Raw genomic sequence first — 19,399 nt, forward strand, 5'->3', positions numbered from 1 at the left:
AAAAAGAAAATTTTTGTTTTTGAGACTACAACCCAGGCCCGGTTTGTAAGGTAAGAGTTAGAGGCACTCTGCAGTGCTGGGTGGTGCAAAGCAATGGAAACATACAGTCAAAAATAAAAATAAAAAGGGAAAGCTGTGTTAATGTTTTCATTTTGTTGGTTTTTTGTTGTTGTTGTGTTTTGTTTTGCAATAGGATTTTAGCCATTAAAATGCTATTTCCAAGCCAACACCCTGGGCTGCAAAAATCCAATGAGTTTTGTTGGGGCTTACATAGACCTCTCAGTCTGCACTGAAACAAAACAGCACGTTAGCAACTGTAGTGCAAACAAAAAGGCAACAAACTATTGCTGCAATGAAGGAGGGACCAAACAGGGACATGCTTCACGCTTCTGAAATATGCACTTTGAGTCTATGCTGATATCAATTCCAGTAAACATCAGAAAAGCAAAGAGAGGGGATGGAGAATTCAGTGGGCTGAGGGAGCTGGGGGTGATGGGCACTGAGCAGTGAGGAGGGCAGTGTGTGTTCCTATGGCACTGAGCTGTGTTCAACCCCCAGGGAGGCGTTTTCTATTTTTTGGAGCACGTGGCCGCGAGCCCTTCCAGCTGGAAGCTGTTCTGGCAGCAGGTTTGCCACCCGACGTGGAAACTCGTGTTTGACGGCTGCTGCCTGACCAGGGAGATATGGAAGGATCTGGAAGAGGCCAATTTCTCGGAGCTGAAACTGCAGCACATCAGCGTGCCGCTGCCCTGGACTCCCATTAAGCCGCACATCATTGGGTACGCCGTGAAATGACATGGAGCACTTCGTGCTGTTCACCTCCACAACTCCTGGGCGTGATCAAAGAGCACAAAGAGCATCAGCTAATCCGGGCCAATGAATGTAGGCAGCGTGGTTGAAAACCTTAATAAATGTTTGATTCAGATGTGAAATGGAGGAGGAGAGTCAGTTCTGTGAATATTTTTAAGCTAAAAGTGCTTTGCTGGGTGTGCAGTAAAGGCTCTGGAACCATATAGAACCAACAGAATATTAAGGTTGGAAAAGACCTCTAAGGTATCCGCTCCAACCACCCACCTACCAACAATACTGTCCCCAGATACATGGACAGGGCGGGACCCCCACACCGCCAAAAAAGCAGAACAGCAAAGCCTGGCAGACAAAACAAAGACGTGAACCCCTCCATCTGGAAGTGCCCCCCGCTCCCCACTGAGGTCCCAGCCCCATGCTGAGGGCACCACTGGCATTCACGTCCCTCTCCCCTCACTTTGAAGGCTCTCTGGCCTTATCAAACCAACACAGAGCCTCTGACACACAATCTTTGCTCAACAGAGAGTTACTTATTTGCAAAGAAAGAACACTGGGAGGATAACGCCCATTGCCACTCTCACTGCTTGGCTGCCCGCCTGCCCTTGTGTGGCCCTCGGTTATAACACAGCTCGCCAGCAGAGCATTAAAAGCATTGTGCTTAACACACTCAGGGATTTCTTTAAGGTGTCCCATGGGTACCTCAGCCCCATTAGTGGTCATCAGAAGCTGTTGGTGGCCGTTGGTGGCCCCGCCGCCATCTTGTGCCCCCGAAGGAGGATGCGGCCCCGGCTGCCCACCTCCTCCGTGCTGCTGCTGTGGGTCCTGGGCAGCACCATGCCTGCTGTGGTGGCACCGTGGATGTCCTTGGAGGTCTTTGTTGGTATTGATGGGATGGAGGTGGCCAACGGGCGGTTTGGGGGAACACTGGGAGGCAGTGGGGAGGAGGAGGAGGGCTGGGCCTATTGCTGTGCAGCTGCCACACAAAACTCCATGTAAAAACTGTGTCTGTCCCCAAATCTGATGAATTCACAAAGCTGCAGTGGCTGGGACACCCTCACTATGTGCACAGTGAACCTGAACGCAAGAAATACGCCTGCAACCGGGCAAAATGCGCTTCATGCGGAATAAAACACCCACATTTTCTCTCCAGAATCAGCACTCCAGCTTGAAACATTAAAAAAAACCACAGCAAGTAACACAGCAGACAGAAAAAACACCACCAGCAAACACTGCAGCCAATGCACCAAACGCTGCATTCGAGCCCCACAGCCAACTTGGTTCTGTTCTGCAGAGTGCGGACGGCGGCCGCTCGTGGATGGCAGCTTAGAATCCAGGATTGTGGGCGGCCACGAAGCCCTACTGGGAGCTTGGCCGTGGGCCGTCAGCCTCCAGGTGCACCTCGTGGGGGTGGAATTTGCCCACGTGTGCGGCGGAGCTTTGGTCAGTGAGAACTCCGTGCTCACCGCCGGCCACTGCACGACGGGACGGATGTGGGTATCGCTGCTGACAGCTGCTTTGTAGCGCAGGGGGAAGGTGTAGCAGATCTGCAGATCGTTACTGTGGGCGCCTTTAAACAAAGTGCCAACGAATGGGACGTGGGGTGGGCAGAGCTCAGCTGATGCAGAACCCATCTGCAGCCCCACGGGTGGCACTGAATCTTGGGAACGCACTGCTCGGCTCAGTCCTTTTGGGCCCAGGTTACATCTCTGCTGGGCTGGGGGCTTTCTTTTTGCTTTGCCCATTTTTTTTCCCCGTGAGCTTTTGGTTTTTCGATAGACCTTTCTAAATAAGCAAAGCAGAGATTTAATTGACCCTTCTAAACAAGCAAAGCTCACCGCAAAAAGAAAACGTTGCAATGCTCAGCTGAGAAACACAACTCTGTAAAGCTCCACTGTTTTTTCCCCCATTCCATTTCTTTTTTCCTGCTTAACAAACAACGAATTCAACACAACTCCTTTTCTTTGACAATGTGGGCACAAACCTTTTCAGAAGAGGCTTTTTAACCGCATCCAAAGCTGCATTTTGGCCATCCCAACACTGTAGTTGTTAACACAGTTGCAAAATCTACACAGAAGTTTTTGCAAGCTCATGCTGACTGCGTTCTCCCTTAGGGACCCGTATTATTGGAGAGCTGTGCTGGGCACAAATAGCCTTTGGAAATACAGCAAACATGCAGCAAAAAGGAGCATCGCCCAGATCTCCGTGCACCCCGACTTCAACAGAGAGACGTTTGAAAACGACATCGCGTTATTTAAGCTTCATTCTGCTGTGCACTACAGCGACTACATCCAACCCATCTGCTTACCTCCTGCACACCCTCAGCTGTACCCTGACAATGAAACAAGGTGTTTCATCAGTGGCTGGGGACGCATAGCAGAAAAAGGTAAGGGTTTGTTGATACACCATCAGCTCCGGTGCTGATGTGAGGTTTCATTCATGCGTTCTTTGCATTTGCTCGGGCTGTGCTCTCACCCCATAGCATCATTTCATCCTTCTGCAGCTGACGATCTGCTCTCAGTGCTTTTGCCATTGAAAGCAGATTAAGGCTGCCCAGGTGTAACTGAAGGCATCAACGCGTGGCCTTCCTGCTAAGGATAATGCAAATAAAGGAAAAGAAAGACAGCTTTCAGGGTCATGATACGCTTAAGAGCACTTCTAAAAGAGCTCTTCTAAAAGAGCTTTTATCTCGAAAAATAACAGCTCTCACAAAGTGCCCTCTCAGCTCAGAGGTCCCAGTTGGTTTCAGGAGTGGCTGCTCTTTCACCACATTGAGTGCAGGTGATGCAACCCCAGCTGGCACCGTGCACAGAGAGGGGATTTGGAGGAGAGCTGAAGGCTGTGTCATCATTAGAACAGAACCTGTGGCATTTCCAGCAAGGCCAACGAGCCACACTGTGCCATGGGAAGGCAGACCTCTATGCTAGCACATGTCTGAGCAGGTACACGGGTACCTTTAAGCTAACAAAACTGGGACAGGACACTACAGCAGGAACTGCTACACACAGCAGCAGCAACGCCTGACTTTTCTTTCTGCTGTATTCCACTAAAGGCAAAACTTCGTCTGTGCTGCAAGAGGCAGAAGTGGAAATCATTCCTTCTCATGTCTGTAACAGCTCTGATGCATATGGAGGTCTGATCAACGCCAACATGATCTGTGCTGGCTCTTCATCAGGAGACGTTGATTCCTGCCAGGTAAAATCCTCCCCCCATAGAAACCATGGAGGGCATCCTGGTGACCACTGTTCATAGCATCGTTAATTAAAATGGCACAAATGCTAGAATGAAAATAGATCCAACTGGAAAAGAGGTATCACAAATAGAGGTGAAACGGCGTATCCAAAAAAAAACCCCACATCTCAGAAGTGTGCACAAAGAGCTCAGCTGGAGGAAAGGCTGAGCTAACGGAAGGGGCACCGTCGTGGTGTGCAGGCGTCACAGAGTTCACGTGGTGGCCCAGGGATCATGCACTATTGAAACAGGTGTGCACACACAGTGTGTGCATGCAGTGTGTGCACCACGATGCATCCTGCGTGGTTTTGTGCTTTTGAAAGGCAGCACCAGCACTGGGCGCTCAGCAGCAAGAGCTGCATTGAAATGCTGAGCGCTCAGTATCTCTTTCTCAGAAGCAACAGTTCTCAGGTCAGGAGCCCTGTGCTAAAATTGAGGCATCAGCTGCGATGCGGAGCCATTTATAATTAAAAAACAATGCATTCCTAAGTGTGTCATTAGTCTGATAGACTTCCTGCTTCCCTCAGCTCTTTTTCTCTAAGCAAGTGATTTGGCACAGATTCAGGCTGTGTTTTCATCGCTGTGTTTCCTGGTTATTGCAGTGTCAGAATGTGTCTTCTGCACAAGGAACAAAGCTGTGTGGACAGGACTCGGAATGCAAAGTCAGAGCGTATTTCTGACCCTACACAGCTCCGTGCTGCTCCCAGTAACTCATTCAAATAAGTGGATTCATTACCAGTGCTTCTAAATCGTTTCCTGGAGGAGAATATAGGCACTGATTTCTGTTATTGTTTATTTATAGGGAGACAGTGGAGGGGCTTTGGCGTGCCACCACCCCATAGCCAACAAATACTACGTGATGGGGGTCACCAGCTTTGGGCTCGGCTGCGGCCATCCCAAATTCCCCGGCATCTACGTCCGATCGGCTCCATACAGAAAGTGGATCAAATCCCAACTTCTGCTGAGCAGCACAGCCACAGCTCCTGCCAGCACCGCCCTTCCCCTGACTGCCATAGGGATGCTGCTCCTGTACACTTCCTAAAGCAGCATCAGCATCAGCACAGCTCGGCCGGCGCGTTCAGCTCACGTTCCACAACAGGTCGTGGAGCAATAGGCCCTACTTGTGTGCATCCAACCTGCATTGTAAACAACACTTAAAGAAAATCTGGGGTTGTGTCATTTCTTGTAAATGTAGGAACTACAGCGGGGTAACAATAGTTAATACACGCATCCAGCAGTATTTTTTAAGGATGTGAGGTTTCAAACCGTGATAACCTCCCATCTTTTCTGAGGTTACATGAATTCATTACATTAAAACTCATTAGTGTATGTCACAAGATAACAAGATGATAACGTGATTATCAATTGTCTGTTTGTCAGAAGGAAGCAGTGATTTAACATCTCACCACCTTATGCAGTGCGTTCTACCCTCACTTAAAGGAGTGCTGCAATGTGTCTCACTGAGTATCTTAGCATTCTTACAACAAAACACAATTTCCTTGAGATAAATCGGTGGCTTTTTCTTGTGAAAAACTTCTCCCACGGACCTGCAAGGAGACTGTGAGAGTTTTAGTTTTACGAGAGCAATCCTAAAAGCCTGAAATCTAACATTAAAAACACTGCCCAGTGCTCCCAAACGTGTGCAATGCATTACCATCTTTTCTGCTTTCTGCCTTATATCTGTTCTGACAGGAGAAGAAATGGTAACGACCTCGACCCTAATAGTGAAAATGAGTATAGGAACTGCACCAGCTGGAAGTGTTTTTCCCTACCCTACTTCTATGCTTTTCCAGCTGTCAGAAACGTGGTGACTATGGAATCCCACCGCGGCTCCGCGGATGGCACAGATGCTCCCTCTGCTGGGTGAATGTCAGCAGAAAGCACCATGGTTTCGGTTAGCAGAGGCTGAACTGAAGCAAATATTTGCAGAAAGACCAAAGGTGCTCCACTAAGGATTGCAGGACAGCACAGCACTGCGAGTGCCGGGAGGACGCACGTGGGAAGAGACCTCTGGTGCTGCTCCATCATCACGCACTGCTTTCTGACCCCATGCTACACAACACAGACATTCAGAGCTGCTGCAGTCCTGTGTTAATCAAAAGCAAGTTGGGACAAGAAATAAGGAACATCAGAGTTATCTTTTGGCGACTTTATTTACCAAGGTCAAAATCTGCAACCATCTAATTGTTTTGACAAATATTTACAGTTCATATAAAGCACATACGTTGGTTTGGAACAAAACAGCAGAGCAGTGTTTGGTACTACACCTCTCACTCTCAGGATACAAATTTTGTTCTCTTACTGTTGACGTTTTGAAATAAATCCAAAATCAGTACTTTGTGATGAGTGATAACTTAACGAGCAAACCCGTGTTACTGGTGAATACCTCCATGATGAAAAATCCAGCTGCTCTTTCCAAAAGAGGATAAGCACTGCCTAACATTACGCCTGGCAGCACTCTGTATTTGCTCCACTTGCTGAAATACAGAAAGAATTGGCCACCATTTTTTTGTACAGTCTTAACATGTGATGACTTCTTTTATGATGATGATTCCGTATTACAAAAGAAGGTAAAGGAAGGACAGCACGCAGTGAGGATGAGGATACTGCACAGAGGAGCTGTCACACCAGTCCCAGCACTGCAGATCAGTCCCTCTGAAGTGTACACACAGAGATGGCAGACAGTGACAGTCCAATTTTGGAGGTGCTGAGCACTCCCCAGGAGCAATTTACTCATCTAATGGCTTTCTCAGCATTGCTTGCTCTGGCTGATGTGCAACAAAAGCATTCTTTTTGTGTCTGACATGACTGAGAACAGGACTGTACGCTCCAGTCTGGCCTAAAGGAAATGTGTTGTGGATGATGGACGCGTTCTATTCAGAAAGCCTGGAACAAAAATGCTTCTAAAGCCTGCTAACAGCGGGACTGTGGAGTGCAGCCTCTCTCACAGCACTTGCAAGCTCTGCTTGCTCAGAAACCCATGAGTTCAAAATGAGTAAAATAAAAACTGACCACAGGGAAAGCAGTACACATCCAGGGAATGAGCACATCGCCTAATTTCATTCAGGTCTGAGCCAGCACAGCACACACACGTAGCTCTAACACACGTAGCCCATAGTGCAATTCCTGCTGACAGCTCTGGAAGCAGGATCCGATCCTAACTATGGAGAATAGTGCATTTGTTCATCATGCAAGAAGCTCTGCGCACGCGTTTGTCTGTGTCACAGAATGGCAGAACAGCTGAGGTTGGAGGGAGCTCTGGGGGTGAGGAGGACTCCCAGCGCTGCCCACGTGGATTTTAACACCCAGAAAGAGCCCTGGTCACATCAAACACAACGCCTGCCTGAAACAAATCAAAGTGCTACCGACCAGAATCTGTGAGAGCAATCAGATCTAATGTGCAGATATTATCAACTGTAGGGAAAAAAGCCCCGATTCATTTTTTCCCCCAACACCCATTTCTTCTGTAAGTTGCCTACAGACATATAAAATTAATTCAAATATCTCCTACACCAAAGAGGATCTCATTTGACTTTGTGCTATCCATAAAAATATATGCTTGAAAATCTGGTTCACAAAATATTTCATTTGTTTACTAAAATGAAATATATAAACTGTCAAAATACGTATATAAACTTAATTTTGGAACTTGTAAAGATCACAATTCAGCTACAAAATATACCGACCGTCTACCTGTTTTCAATAGAGTATTTTCTTACAAAGATACCATTACTTTGCAAAATATCACCTACTTTACAAAATTAGTCCAGAAGTTTCGCACCACTTTCAGCATACAAACCATAGAATCTCATGAAACCCTTTGGTATTTTCTTCTGTTCTCTGCTTTATCGTACTTCTATTTGGTTTACGTCCCAAAGCACAGGAGAATCTCCAGACAGAATAAACAGTGCATATTTAATCGTGTAGGTAATCAGCACACCATTTCTTGTTCCATTATAGATGCCTACTGTGCCCAGCAACTAAAAACAAACCATTGTGAAATCATCCTCCAGAAACCTCTGTGCACCGTTCCTCATTCTACCAAACTGTGCTTTAAAACATTTGGATGTGTTGAGCTCTCTGAAGTCAACACCAATCCATGCACCCCAGGCATTTTCAGGGCTGCTCCTCTCGCTGCTTTCTGCAGATCCTTCCCTAATTTGATAAACACAGCAAACATTGAAGGAAAAAAAAAGAAACAAACAAAAAAAACAAAAAGAAAAACCTGTAAAACTGTCAGCTGAAAAAGAGGAAACATAATTTATGCCTCGAGCACAGGATTAGCTTCTTATCACCTGCACCTGTAAATAGCAACTTACAGGTTCAAATTAAAATATTTACATACAGATAACTGAAAGGAAGAGCAAGGATTGAAAGAGTTAAGAAATCAAAACGTACACTGGTTATAAATGTTACTAACAATGTTAACTATGGCAAGGATTCCATTCCATCCACGTTTTAATTGAAACCAAATATTGTCCCCAGTATAAGAGGTAAAAACTGCCAGAGAAATTCTGATCACCTGCCTGGTAAAACGCCAATATCCTTTTGTTGTAGATGCAATCTTGACTGTATATAAAGTTTCCAGTTGAGCCAGCAGGAATTGTGGTGAGGTTTTCTTGTCTCCTTTTTGTACTTTGTCACCAACACGTTGTAAATAAAATCTATACAGTCTTTAGGTTGTGAAATCTAGGTAGAAAAGTTTCACTTTTGACCTTTCATCTAGTTAAAAAATTCAGTATAAAAAAAAAAAAATTCTCTGAAATTTCAACAGTCCACCAAAGTTTTACCTCCTTTTCTTACACACTTTTATGACAGTAAAGATCTTTCAAAGTTTTTAGCTCTTCAATTAGAGTTTTGTTCTGGTTTTCCAGGACTGCAACTCGGTTCTCCAGACATTTCACATATTCCTTCTTCTTCCTACGGCACTCTCGAGCAGCTTCTCTGCAACACAGAACAGAATTCACTGTTGTTTATCTGAGATTTGTCTCTTTTACCAGCATTACAACACTGACCAACACGAGGAAAGAACTGAAATCATGAACAAAACGAATGGAAAGCTGCACCACCACAGGTGGAAAGCGTGACATGGAGCAGTTCCTGGTAGCACACATCAATCTGCAGGGAAAAAACAAACTGTTTTCTTTAGATGGTGTGGGACAGACAGAGCACATGGCACATTTTGATCAAAACTTCTGATTTTTGGTCACTGTTTATAGCATATGATGGCAGCAGTGTTAGCCTACAACTGATCCCTGTCCTCTGAAGACACATCGACCCTGACGAGGAAAGGCTGAGGGAGCTGGGTCTCTTTAGTTTCGAGGAGACTGATGGGAGACTTGATTAATGTTTATAAATACGTAAAGGGTGTCGGGAGGATGGAGCCAGGCTCTTCTCAGTGACACCCAATGATAATGGGCAGTGGTGAGAGCTGGAACATGGGAGGTCCACAAAAACATGAGAAAAAACTTCATGGTGAGGGTAACAGAGCACTGAACAGGCTGCCCAGAGAGGCCGTGGGGTCTCCTTCTGTGGAGACATTCAGAACCCGCCTGGATGCGCTCCTGTGTGACCTGATCTGGGTGTTTCTGCTCCAGCAGGGGGGCTGGACTGGATGATCTTTCAAGCTCCCTTCCAATCCCTGACATTCTGTGCTTCTGTGATCTCAGCACAATCGAGGCAGCCCGAGTGCACTCACATACCTGTTCTTCATCAGCCTTATCTCTCGTTTCAGCTGCGGATCGTCTGTCTTACTGGACTGTGATGTCAGGGTGACAGGAGATGTCATGACCACGGTCTGGGGGAGGGACGTGGTGGTCGGCGTGGTGCGGATCTGGTAGGTCTGCATGTCTCCTGATGCAGCTGTGGTGGTCACAGCATAACACGTCAAAACGTGGCAGAGTTACCAAAACACACCTGTGTCACTGATCAGCACTTGTAACCCATCACATACTCACTCTGCACTACCACCTGGTTGCTGGGTACGAGTATCTGCTGGCCATCTGATGTCTGTGCATACTGCAGGATTGTTGTCCCAGGCTGGGTCCCACCAGCATTCGTCATGGTTAAAGTCTGCAGGCCTTGCACTCCATCAGCACCAGCGCTGGCCAGCTGCAATCCATTTGCAGCAATGGCAACTTAAAGAGAAAGGGATATGCAAGAAAATATCTGTCACTGTACAGATAAGGCTGTAGAATGTACAACTCTTCCAGTCGGCAAATCTGTATCTCAACCCACTGCTGAAAAGCACTGCTAATTTCAAAAGGCTTTTAATGAACCCATCCCTGGGGCCAAGGGGGGAAAAAAGTGAAAAACAGCAATATGAACACCAAGGCCACAGAACACAGGGACAGGAGGTCCTCCAGACATCTCCTGCAGCCTACAAAGAGCCTTTTGGTGCAGATCTCAGGTATACAGTGGTACCCAATCACACCTTTTGGACTAAATCTAACAGACTGTTCTGTGCTTCATAAAAACATCCTTTGAACGCCTCGTGTGCAAAAATTAAGATAATAAAGCAGAGTTTAGACACCAGTCTAGTTTCAGATAGGAAACAGTACTAATGTTATTAACTATCAGATAAATAACCAAACCTTCTGAATTTCATCTTAGTCTCGAATGTATAAAAAACAGATCTGTATTTTACTGTAAGTTCAGCAGACATCTATGGAGGTAGGCACACATTTTGTACAACATACTGTACTGTCCAGTGCTTGTCTGGTAGATGGGTGTGGGAACAGACATGGACGTAACAGTGGAGACCCCAGGACTTTCCTCATCTCCTTTTCTATCCCTTGTATCTTCAGAAGAGAGATCTTTCAAAATTTTTCTATGGAAAAGAAGAGTTTATCAGCTGTAACAGCAGGCAAAGATCACAAATTACTGCAGTAATAGTTGCCATCTACTGTCCCTGTTTTGCTTTGCAGAAAAGAGTTTGAGGATTACCAGAATTTTGCATGAGTTGACTGCATCCAACTCTTTCTGTAATTACATTTCTGTAGTTTTTAAATTCTAGGTTTTTTATTTAATCACTTGAATCATTTCATGTGTTAAGAGCAATTCAAGACAGCTACTGATCTATAAGAGATCTGTATGTGCAGGTCAGTGCAAATCCCACATTTTCAGTAATTATCCTCTAAAAGCCTGAAATCCTTGGACTGGTAAACCTGCAGTGAGAACCTGCACCACACAGAGTAGATTTCAGTAACCTCCAGCGTGCCAAAACACTTCGTACTGAAGTCTGTCTTATACTGCAGCTGCATCACTTCATTTCAGTACAATCCTGCATCAGAGTTTCCACCACAAACATTTTTCCAGGGGTTCATAGCTGGCCTAGGAAAGGATTTTTCTGAGTTACAACTTGATACTCAGTTCTCTCAAGAACAAACCTTGGATACTCAGTTAAAACCAGTTTGCTCTGTCTAATGTCTGAATAAACAAGAAAGGAAAAGTAACCAGAAAGTTACTTCCGAAAAGTTTAAAGTAAGATCCCTTGCTCTGTCAGCACACAGTGAGACTGCTTACTTGTTCCCTGCATTTATGACATCACGGAGTGAAACTAGAGCTGATAAACAATTTTCCCTGGGCCACATCACCTCCAAGTCAACCTCCAGTCCGTTAAGTCAAAGTTTCCCTGCAGCAAACGATAGCTCACGTGGCATCCTCAACTTGTGCAGTGCACGAGCAGATCCAACCCATGTTTCAAGAGGAGGAAAACAACGCAGGGGTCGACGGAACAGAGAAAGCTGTCAGAAGAAGCTGCTCTTTTGGATTCAAGTATCAGCACAAAATAAAGTGTGTGCAGCACTTACCGGTAAGATGGACGACGCGCTAAGATCCCCCGAGCTTTCTGAGTAGAGCCTATGCTGTCTGATGAGTCCTGAGAATCCTCGCTCTCAGACAAAGAAGACACCTAAAAAACACATCCCATGTGGTTACCCTGTGTGCTACGTAACAGAAATGCAGAGCAGATCACACGTGTTAGTTTTGTATGAGCTACAGCAGCATGAAAATGACACAAATGCAGCTGATTACACAGAGGAAGAAAAAATGGTGGATTTCTAGACTCAGTGCTATCTAATTTCTGGCAGTTCTGTTTCATAGTCAAACAGAACATTTTCACTGTAAAAGCAAAGGATGCAAACCTATCAACTCCTTATAAAAAGAAAACTCAAGAGATTCTCCTACCATAAACTGATGAACTTCCACCATCTGAAGCCAACTGTTCTACGACTGCAGGATTAATCCAACCAGAAATTCTAAAACAATTTGAAGAAATACAAATAAAACTCTTACAAACCCAACTACCTAAACAGCTGATGTGGCCTGCAGAGATACACTGCTCCCACAGATGGATTTGTCTGAGGAGACCGAGGGAACAGAAACCATTTATGTACAAACACATGAAATAAATGTTTTCTGCAGAGAGACAAGCAGCATGTTTTGGTGGCCAGAAGATGAGAACCAAGTGAAAATAATATTTAAGGCAGAAACATATCAGGGAGTAAGTATGCAAAGTGTTATCTCCAGCCTTGTCCCACTGCGTTCTCAGCCAGCTGCCAAGTGTTATTCCTTTCCTTGAAGCTCCTTATTAAATACAAGCTAACAAAACACATATTTGTACTTATCTGTGTGCCAGCAACAAGAATGCACACAGCTCTGAGAAAAGCTTCTTTCACTTAACTGCTGCCACTGCCTCAGAGATAAAAAGCACAACCTACTATCAACACTTGAAAAAAAAAAAAAACCCATATTGCTCACGTATGACCTTTTTCCCTCTGAGCAACAAGGCCACAATGCTCATAAATTACCCAAAAATACAAGGGTACCTTCACTGGGGACCCTGCAGTCAGAATATAACAGGAAAGGGGCTCAAGACAGCCCAGTAAATCGGGTGCTGAGCTGTTTTCAGCAGGGTGAAATGTGTTTTCTTTTCCACTACCAGTTATAGCAACAATGGTAGCTGAAGAAGTGTCAGTGTTTTTTTTCTCATGGTTTATCAGTTGAATGTCACATGAATAGATAAGCACAGCTAAAAAGATGAGTAACCAAGGAGTGTTTCAGCACAGCTCTTCCACTCGCTTGGTGGATTGCTGCAGTTATTTCTCAGTGTAACTTCAGTGCCTTGCTGCCCAGAGGTCTCTGCAGCCCAGAACTGAATGGAGCTGTAACAGACTCAGCTGTCGCTCCCCAGGGCACCTCTCTGAAGTGGCTTGAGCAAAAATCACATGGCGAGTGAGTAAGCAAGCAAAGCAGTTGGGTACCACAGAAATGGAGTCACAGCACACGTGGTGAGCAACCACCAGCTCCCCCACCATCACTCAGGTCTGCCTTTTCCAAGGACACATTTTCTTCACTGGGTTATTCTGTGCTCTCCTTACTGAGTTACTGAAGCATGCTGGTTGCATGTCTGCTAAGAGCATTAGCTAGAAAGTTGTGGTCAGGTTTGTCTGCTTTTCTTTTTTTATAAAGGGAGGTAATATCAAACAGCTTAATTTCAGTGACAATTTTAGCAATACAAATAACTTCTACCTGAAATATTCAGTAAGAATGATGCATTCCCATCACCCTTTCTCTGCACTCTCACTATCTCTCACAGATACTTAGCAGACTGAGCTGCATCAGACAAGCCTTTACAAGTCTTCTCATGCACGTAGAACAGGATTCTTGGTTATTCAACAGACACTTTGTGGTTACCTGCACTGTTTGCACCTGGGGTGAGTGGATTACAGAAGAGGACTGCGCTGTCTGAATCACTCCCTGGACCTGGACTTGCTCTCCAGGAAGCTGAACAACTGTCAGAGGAGCAGGACCTCGCAGAGACATCTGCAACAAATCAGAGATCGTGAACAAGCACAGCTTCTGCAGCAGTCAGAACACATGAAGGAAAGCTAGAGGAGAACATGCATCAGCAGAAGCTTCTTTTAAGTTAAGCCCCAGAAGTTAAGATGTGCATTTTTCAGGTATATATCTGCATATGAAAAGGCTGAAACTGTTACTTATTTGCCTCAGGTGAGGGAGAAAATCAAATATGCATGATGGGCAAATGATTAAAATGCTGCGACTTAAATACAGGTTGTCCAAACTGAAGGACAACAGAGCAGAATTCCTCAGAACCACAATGCTGAGGAGAGCAGAGCACGACTGCTCCCATATTTCTCCATCAGTGCTCCCAGTTAAAGGCCCACATTTATAGCACTTCACCTTTGTCACAGGTTAGATTTCATCTCAAGGGCGACACCAAAGTCAGTAGGAGTTTGGGGCACTGAGATCTAAACCCAGACGAAACTGTCAACAAGTCCCAGGGCTGAGATCAAACCAACAGCACCAAAGCAATGCAGAAGGTGGCACAACTCCTGTGCACATCAGGCTTCTTGCCCTTTTTTAAGCAACGTCATGAAGCCGTTGTGCAAAGATATCCAAGATAAGGACTGACAGGAGCAGAGCACAGCAGAAGCTGACTGATCTACTTGGAAAGGCAAGGCAGAAGGGCGGTATGAAAAGTATCAGCCATGAGAGTAAAGAAATGAGGCAAGGAACACGAGCTCTGGCCAAGCAAGCAGAGCAAAGAGCAGATTTTTCCGAGTAAAAATTACGGCATCTCTTAAAATATTTTGCTTCTTAATGTTTTGCAACCATCGATTTCAATTAATGTTGTAGCTGAAATCTAGGCTTAATTGGCAAAACTTAATTACTGCTGCTGCTCCTGTATAAAAGACTGTAAAATAAATCACGTTCTATTAGGTCTGCAGAGGATTTCTGTGTGGATTTTGCACGAGCCTTTGTGCTTGAAATTCATCAAGTTACACACGCAGATGCACAAGTTTCCTCACCACACCTCTCCACCAGCTTTATTAATCTGCAATGTGTGACAAGATGAAGGAATCCTTAAAACTCACACTGATAACTTTGCATTTAATACTACCTGTAGTGCATCACAATATCAAGTTGCACTGGCATCCTTATGTAAAACCAGATCCAAAGATCAGCCCACTGCAGACCAACAGCAGGACGCCTGCTGGAGCTCTGCAGTCTTTGACTCATGCAGTTATCCAAGTTTTACATCAGATTTAAAACGCTTCCATAGAGTACACAGCGGACAGGCTGCAAAACATTGGTTCACAAGAGTGCTGCAGACTTTACCTAGAGAAAGGTGCTTCAGATGCAGACATTTGAATCACGAGGAAGTCAGGTTAGAGCTTTGAATGTGATGTTACCTCCAGGAAACTATGTCAAATTTCCAACTCCATACGCTTTATCACATTAAATATATTCATGTTGGGCTAAAATCCAAGTGTTTCCATGGTGCTGAGCACCCAGAACTGCCATTGCTACAAAAGGAGCTGCAAATGCTTCTTCTGAAAAAAAATGAAAGTCAGGCCCTCGATTCGTTACCGAGCAGCTCCTGCAAGTCAGGCTGCTGGCCGTGTCAGAGCACATTCCACCCAACCCAACTGTTGGGCTGCATCTGCCCATCTCACTCACACGACATTAATTTTGGTTTTCTGAATACACACCCTTTTATTAATTGTGCTGTCCATCAATATGTATATTTCTCTCAACCTTCTCTCGTTTTTTCCTTCTCCAAGTGTTTCTAAAATTCAAGAATTAATACAGTTTGTAGCACGTGTGAAAAAACCATGGCTCTTAACCACCTCAAACGTTTGCCGAGGTTTGGCCCAGGCTTTACCTGTTGAGCAATATGAGAGAGCTGAGCTGCCTGCAGTGCTGTACCTTGTGCGGCCGAGGGCTGGGAAGGCGGCACGGAGCTGCTGCTGCTCTTGTGCACCTCTTCCATAATCAGCTACAAGAGAAGGAACAAGTTAAATTAGTTAACAGTAACTTGGACCAGGAGGTGGGAGCCCGAGCGATGCTTCAGGAAGTCTCAGCACGTGGTGCTTTTAGCCTCACTTGCACCTTTTTAATTAGTTCAATTAGCACGCTGCCTCCCCAGGCCTCAGAGCAGCACAAAGCAGTGTCTGTGATGGCCCAACACGGCTGAGTTCTGATCGCTGGCACCGCCTCAGGCCCAGAGCTGAACTTTGCTGTTAAAAACATTTACCGAATATCCCGAGTTTTGGTGAAAACGCACCATCAGATCACGACATGTGGGAAGAAAACCTAAACAAAGCAGCTCTTAAAGAAAATGATTTTCCCAACGTTTCGCCGAGCTCGCAGCCAAATCCATCTTCCAGCAGCTGAAGGTACAGAAACACAAATCAGGAATTCAAAGAACACAGAGCTGAGTTTGAAACCCCGCGAGAGTAAATGGGTCTCAGTATAACAAACCAAGTAACGCTTCTCTCCAAGATCTTATATATAAGATCTCCAAGATCTTATATTTAACTGTTCAACACGACCTGACAACAAAGCCCTCCCCATGTTGGGGGATACGGCGATGTAAAAACGCCTGCTGTTGGGTGGGGTGAGTGGGTGGACCAGCCGGGAGCAGTAAGAGATGATCGGTGAGCGTTAAACATTTTGTCACAGAAGGTTTCAAACTGTTGAGAGGACAGTTGCTATGAGACTGGAAATTACATTTCTTTCTGTGGAAATGTGAGTCATTGATTTTTCCCTACTGAGATAAACCACAGCTCTCTCAGCCTGACGTTTACTCAGAGGGTAAAAAGTCAGCACGCACCAGGAGCGGCGTTCGTTCACGCAATGAGGAGTCCCGGGGCAGAACTCCTCAGGAAGTCACTCAAACCTGGGCTTTATGGAGGGATAAGTGAGGAGAGGGCAATGCCTTGGTGCTACACGAAGCTGTGTCCTTCCCAGTGCGGGACAAACACCCTCAAACACCCAGTCCAGCTTCCCACTGTGCTCACTGCTGTGCAATTCGCCCGTTGATTCAGCTGCAGCAGCACGAGGAAGGCTGAATTGCAGAGTGGGTCCGTGGGAGCAGTGCTTGAGCTGCAGCCAAGCAGCCCCATGCGCTCCCTTCTCCCATTGCTGCTGCTGCAGAGCTCACTTCAGCGTCTCAGGGGCTGTCTGGCTTTGTTTTTAAGGAGATAAAATAGAGAAGTGAAGGCATTCAAACATCTCAAAGCTACAAAGAACAGAGAGCAGAATGAACTGCACCCATCGCAGCTTTGTGTACCCCCTCCTCTTGCTTCACCAAGGAAAATCTGCATTTTGCACCTGGGCAAAGGGAGATACGTACCAAATGTCACCAGTAAACAGGGCACCGTCAAACTGAAATCCAGTCAACAGCAAAAAACTAGCATAAATTTCCAGTGCTGCAGAAATAACCCATTCATTTCTGTAGTGCTAAACCACATTCCCCGCTTCCCCCACTCCTTTACTGCTTGTCTCTGCTTGGCTGTCCCATGAAAACTCGCAACAACAGCAAAACTGACTGCAAGAAACAATGAAACTGATAGAAAACCACTCAAAATAAACAAACTGGGGAGAGAGCACAGAAACCTATGCTGATCTTTCTCTGAGAGGTGTGAACTTGTACTTACAGGAATAAAGCAAACAAAATATTTCCCATTACAAATGCATTTTCTCAAGTTCATTGCAACGCTACTTGCTCGGCAGAAAGGTTCAGCCAACATCCATCAATTTCGGTAAAATAAAAGAGATTTGGCAGACAAATTTCACATGGTGAAAGTTATTCTTGCATTTTATTCCCTCCATGGGATGGTACCCTCCACGGTCAGCCTCTGCACTCTGCCTGATGTGCCTCTGCCCTGCCACAACAACCCACGCACCTGGAAAACCAGGAACTTGGCACAGGAAGGGCCTCAGTTGAACACCTGGAATGCTGATTGCCATCTCTCAGCTCTCAGAAATTCAGTTCCAGCGAAAAACCTCAACCTGAAGCTCTCAGCTCAGAAGAGAAGTACTGAAGATGGGAGATAGGAAGGCTGCAGCCTTCACAGCGCAGCTACAGCTGCCTCCAGCAACAACAGAACGTGCATTTATCAGAACTGGCTGCATAGTTTTGGGGTGAAGGAAGAGTTTTGCACCATGAGGGGACACAGAAGGGTACACCTGAGCTTGTAGCACTCTCCATGAAAACCACTTTTTAACATTAGATGGGCAAGATTGATGCTTTCCAGAACAAAACCTCACAATCACTTTAATTTACGTGAAAGGATACTGCAATGGCAGCACTACAAAGAATGGATTTGTTTGAAAAGTTCTGAGAAGCGACCGCTACCACTTCCAACTCCATTTCAGATGTGAGTTTGGATTCGTTGCCTCAGATGGAGCCCCAAAGCACAACTGGGGGACAACGAATGAAACCACAGAATACAAAAGCTGTGCATAAGGCAAAGCACTGCGAGCTGCAGCGTGGGATCACCAAAGGAAGAACCCACCTTCTTAAATCTAACAAGTGGAAGGCCTAAATTATACTTCAGTATTGAAATGCTGTAAGACACTATAAAGCCAGAATTCAAAGAATAGTGGAGACTGAGTTTTCTCTTCCAGTGCTAAGTGTGGAGTCAACTCTTTGAAAGGGTGGATAACAGCAGGACAAGGGGAAATGGTTTGAAGCTGAAGGAGGGAAGATTGAGGTTGGATCTCAGGGGGAAGTTCTTTGCTATGAGAGTGGTGAGGTGCTGGAACAGCTGCCCAGAGAGGCTGTGGATGCCCCGTCCATCCCTGGAGGCATTCAGGGCCAGGTTGGATGGGGCCCTGGGCAGCCTGGGCTGCTGTGAGATGTGTAGTTGGTGGCCGTGCATGTGGCAGGGGGGTTGGATCTTCACAATCCTTGAGGGCCCTTCCAACCCAGGCCATTCTGTGATTCTGTGAATAATCAAACATGGGTGGATATAATCACAGAAAATAATTTCAACCATCTGGTGAAAATCCACTCCACCAACTGCTGAAATTTTGGATTCCTTAATGCCTCAAAATGCGCCATCCTCACAAGCAAACGTTTGTGGCTAAAACGCTTTCTGCTTCACCTACAACGAAGACGCTTTAGGAAAGCGTTTTTCATCCAGAAGACAGACAGAGCTGCAATTCTTTTTCTAGGAACCACTCAAAGCAGTGAAGGACAGCGCATCCCGTGCACTCAGCCAGGAGGAGCCCCGAGTCAGACTGCCCGCTCAACTCACAGCCTTGGCACCGAGCGCTCCTCATAGCTCCGGCAGGCCTTTCCACGAGTGCTTCCTTCCACTCTGCCCCCCGTTTCTGCCTCAGCAGCGCTCCGAACACGAGAAACAAAACCCCGCAGCCTCTGCACGGACGAGGCAGACGGCCCCGTGGGGACCTCGGGATTTGTGTGAGGGAAAACGTCGCTGAGATCGTTACGAAACGACACCGCACGGCCACCTGAAAGCGGCCCGGGGGCTGCGGGGCACAAAGCGGATGGAAACGCGCGTCCGGCCTCAGCGCCACAGGACCGCCA

The 19,399-nt window shown here is 46.0% G+C and overlaps 3 protein-coding genes across 6 annotated transcripts in view; 2 read left to right on the forward strand and 1 right to left on the reverse strand.

Moving 5' to 3' along the window:
• Nucleotides 1–936, forward strand: part of METTL7A (methyltransferase like 7A) — a 1,887-nt gene extending 951 nt beyond the window's left edge. Inside the window, exon 2 of the mRNA XM_010720528.3 lies at nt 559–936. Within this exon, the coding sequence (XP_010718830.1) occupies nt 559–795 (237 nt within the window). The 3' untranslated portion in view covers nt 796–936. The remainder of the gene's footprint in view (nt 1–558) is intronic.
• A 588-nt stretch (nt 937–1,524) lies between these two features.
• Nucleotides 1,525–5,199, forward strand: TMPRSS12 (transmembrane serine protease 12). Its single transcript, XM_010720529.3, has 5 exons — nt 1,525–1,687; nt 2,099–2,297; nt 2,919–3,190; nt 3,857–3,999; nt 4,838–5,199. Exons 1-5 carry the CDS (start codon nt 1,585–1,587, stop codon nt 5,075–5,077), a joined length of 957 nt encoding a protein of 318 aa, XP_010718831.1. The 5' UTR covers nt 1,525–1,584; the 3' UTR covers nt 5,078–5,199.
• A 970-nt stretch (nt 5,200–6,169) lies between these two features.
• ATF1 (activating transcription factor 1) lies at nt 6,170–19,367 on the reverse strand. 4 transcript variants are annotated; one of them, XM_010720530.3, is made up of 9 exons: nt 19,107–19,367; nt 15,725–15,838; nt 15,552–15,628; nt 13,732–13,860; nt 11,847–11,947; nt 10,734–10,864; nt 9,993–10,172; nt 9,738–9,897; nt 6,170–8,979 (listed from the first exon to the last, which is right to left on the reverse strand). In XM_010720530.3, the coding sequence occupies exons 1-9, from the start codon at nt 19,129–19,131 to the stop codon at nt 8,835–8,837; spliced, it is 1,062 nt and encodes a 353-aa protein (XP_010718832.1). In that variant the 5' UTR covers nt 19,132–19,367; the 3' UTR covers nt 6,170–8,834. The 4 variants fall into 4 exon arrangements, with proteins under 4 accessions (XP_010718832.1, XP_003214277.1, XP_019476722.1 ...); XM_003214229.4 differs by lacking the exon at nt 15,552–15,628 and having other exon boundaries at nt 19,107–19,366; XM_019621177.2 differs by lacking the exons at nt 15,552–15,628; nt 19,107–19,367 and having other exon boundaries at nt 15,725–16,036.
• Nucleotides 19,368–19,399: the final 32 nt, after the last annotated feature.

The sequence above is a fragment of the Meleagris gallopavo genome, chromosome 17 (assembly GCF_000146605.3).
Source record: "Meleagris gallopavo isolate NT-WF06-2002-E0010 breed Aviagen turkey brand Nicholas breeding stock chromosome 17, Turkey_5.1, whole genome shotgun sequence".
NCBI classification, from domain to species: Eukaryota; Metazoa; Chordata; class Aves; order Galliformes; family Phasianidae; genus Meleagris; species Meleagris gallopavo.

Bases quoted from the DNA above. Each gene is read 5' to 3' on its own strand.
- TMPRSS12 (XM_010720529.3), top strand. From the start codon at position 1,585: ATGCGGCCCCGGCTGCCCACCTCCTCCGTGCTGCTGCTGTGGGTCCTG. The intron at 2,298-2,918 runs GTGGGTATCGCT...GTTCTCCCTTAG, and splicing joins CACTGCACGACGGGACGGAT to GGACCCGTATTATTGGAGAG. The intron at 3,191-3,856 runs GTAAGGGTTTGT...ATTCCACTAAAG, and splicing joins GGGACGCATAGCAGAAAAAG to GCAAAACTTCGTCTGTGCTG.
- ATF1 (XM_010720530.3), bottom strand. From the start codon at position 19,131: ATGAGGAGCGCTCGGTGCCAAGGCT. The intron at 11,948-13,731 runs GTAACCACAAAG...TGTGTTTTTTAG, and splicing joins CCCAGGTGCAAACAGTGCAG to GTGTCTTCTTTGTCTGAGAG. The intron at 8,980-9,737 runs GTATGTGAGTGC...TCTGTGTTGCAG, and splicing joins ATAAGGCTGATGAAGAACAG to AGAAGCTGCTCGAGAGTGCC.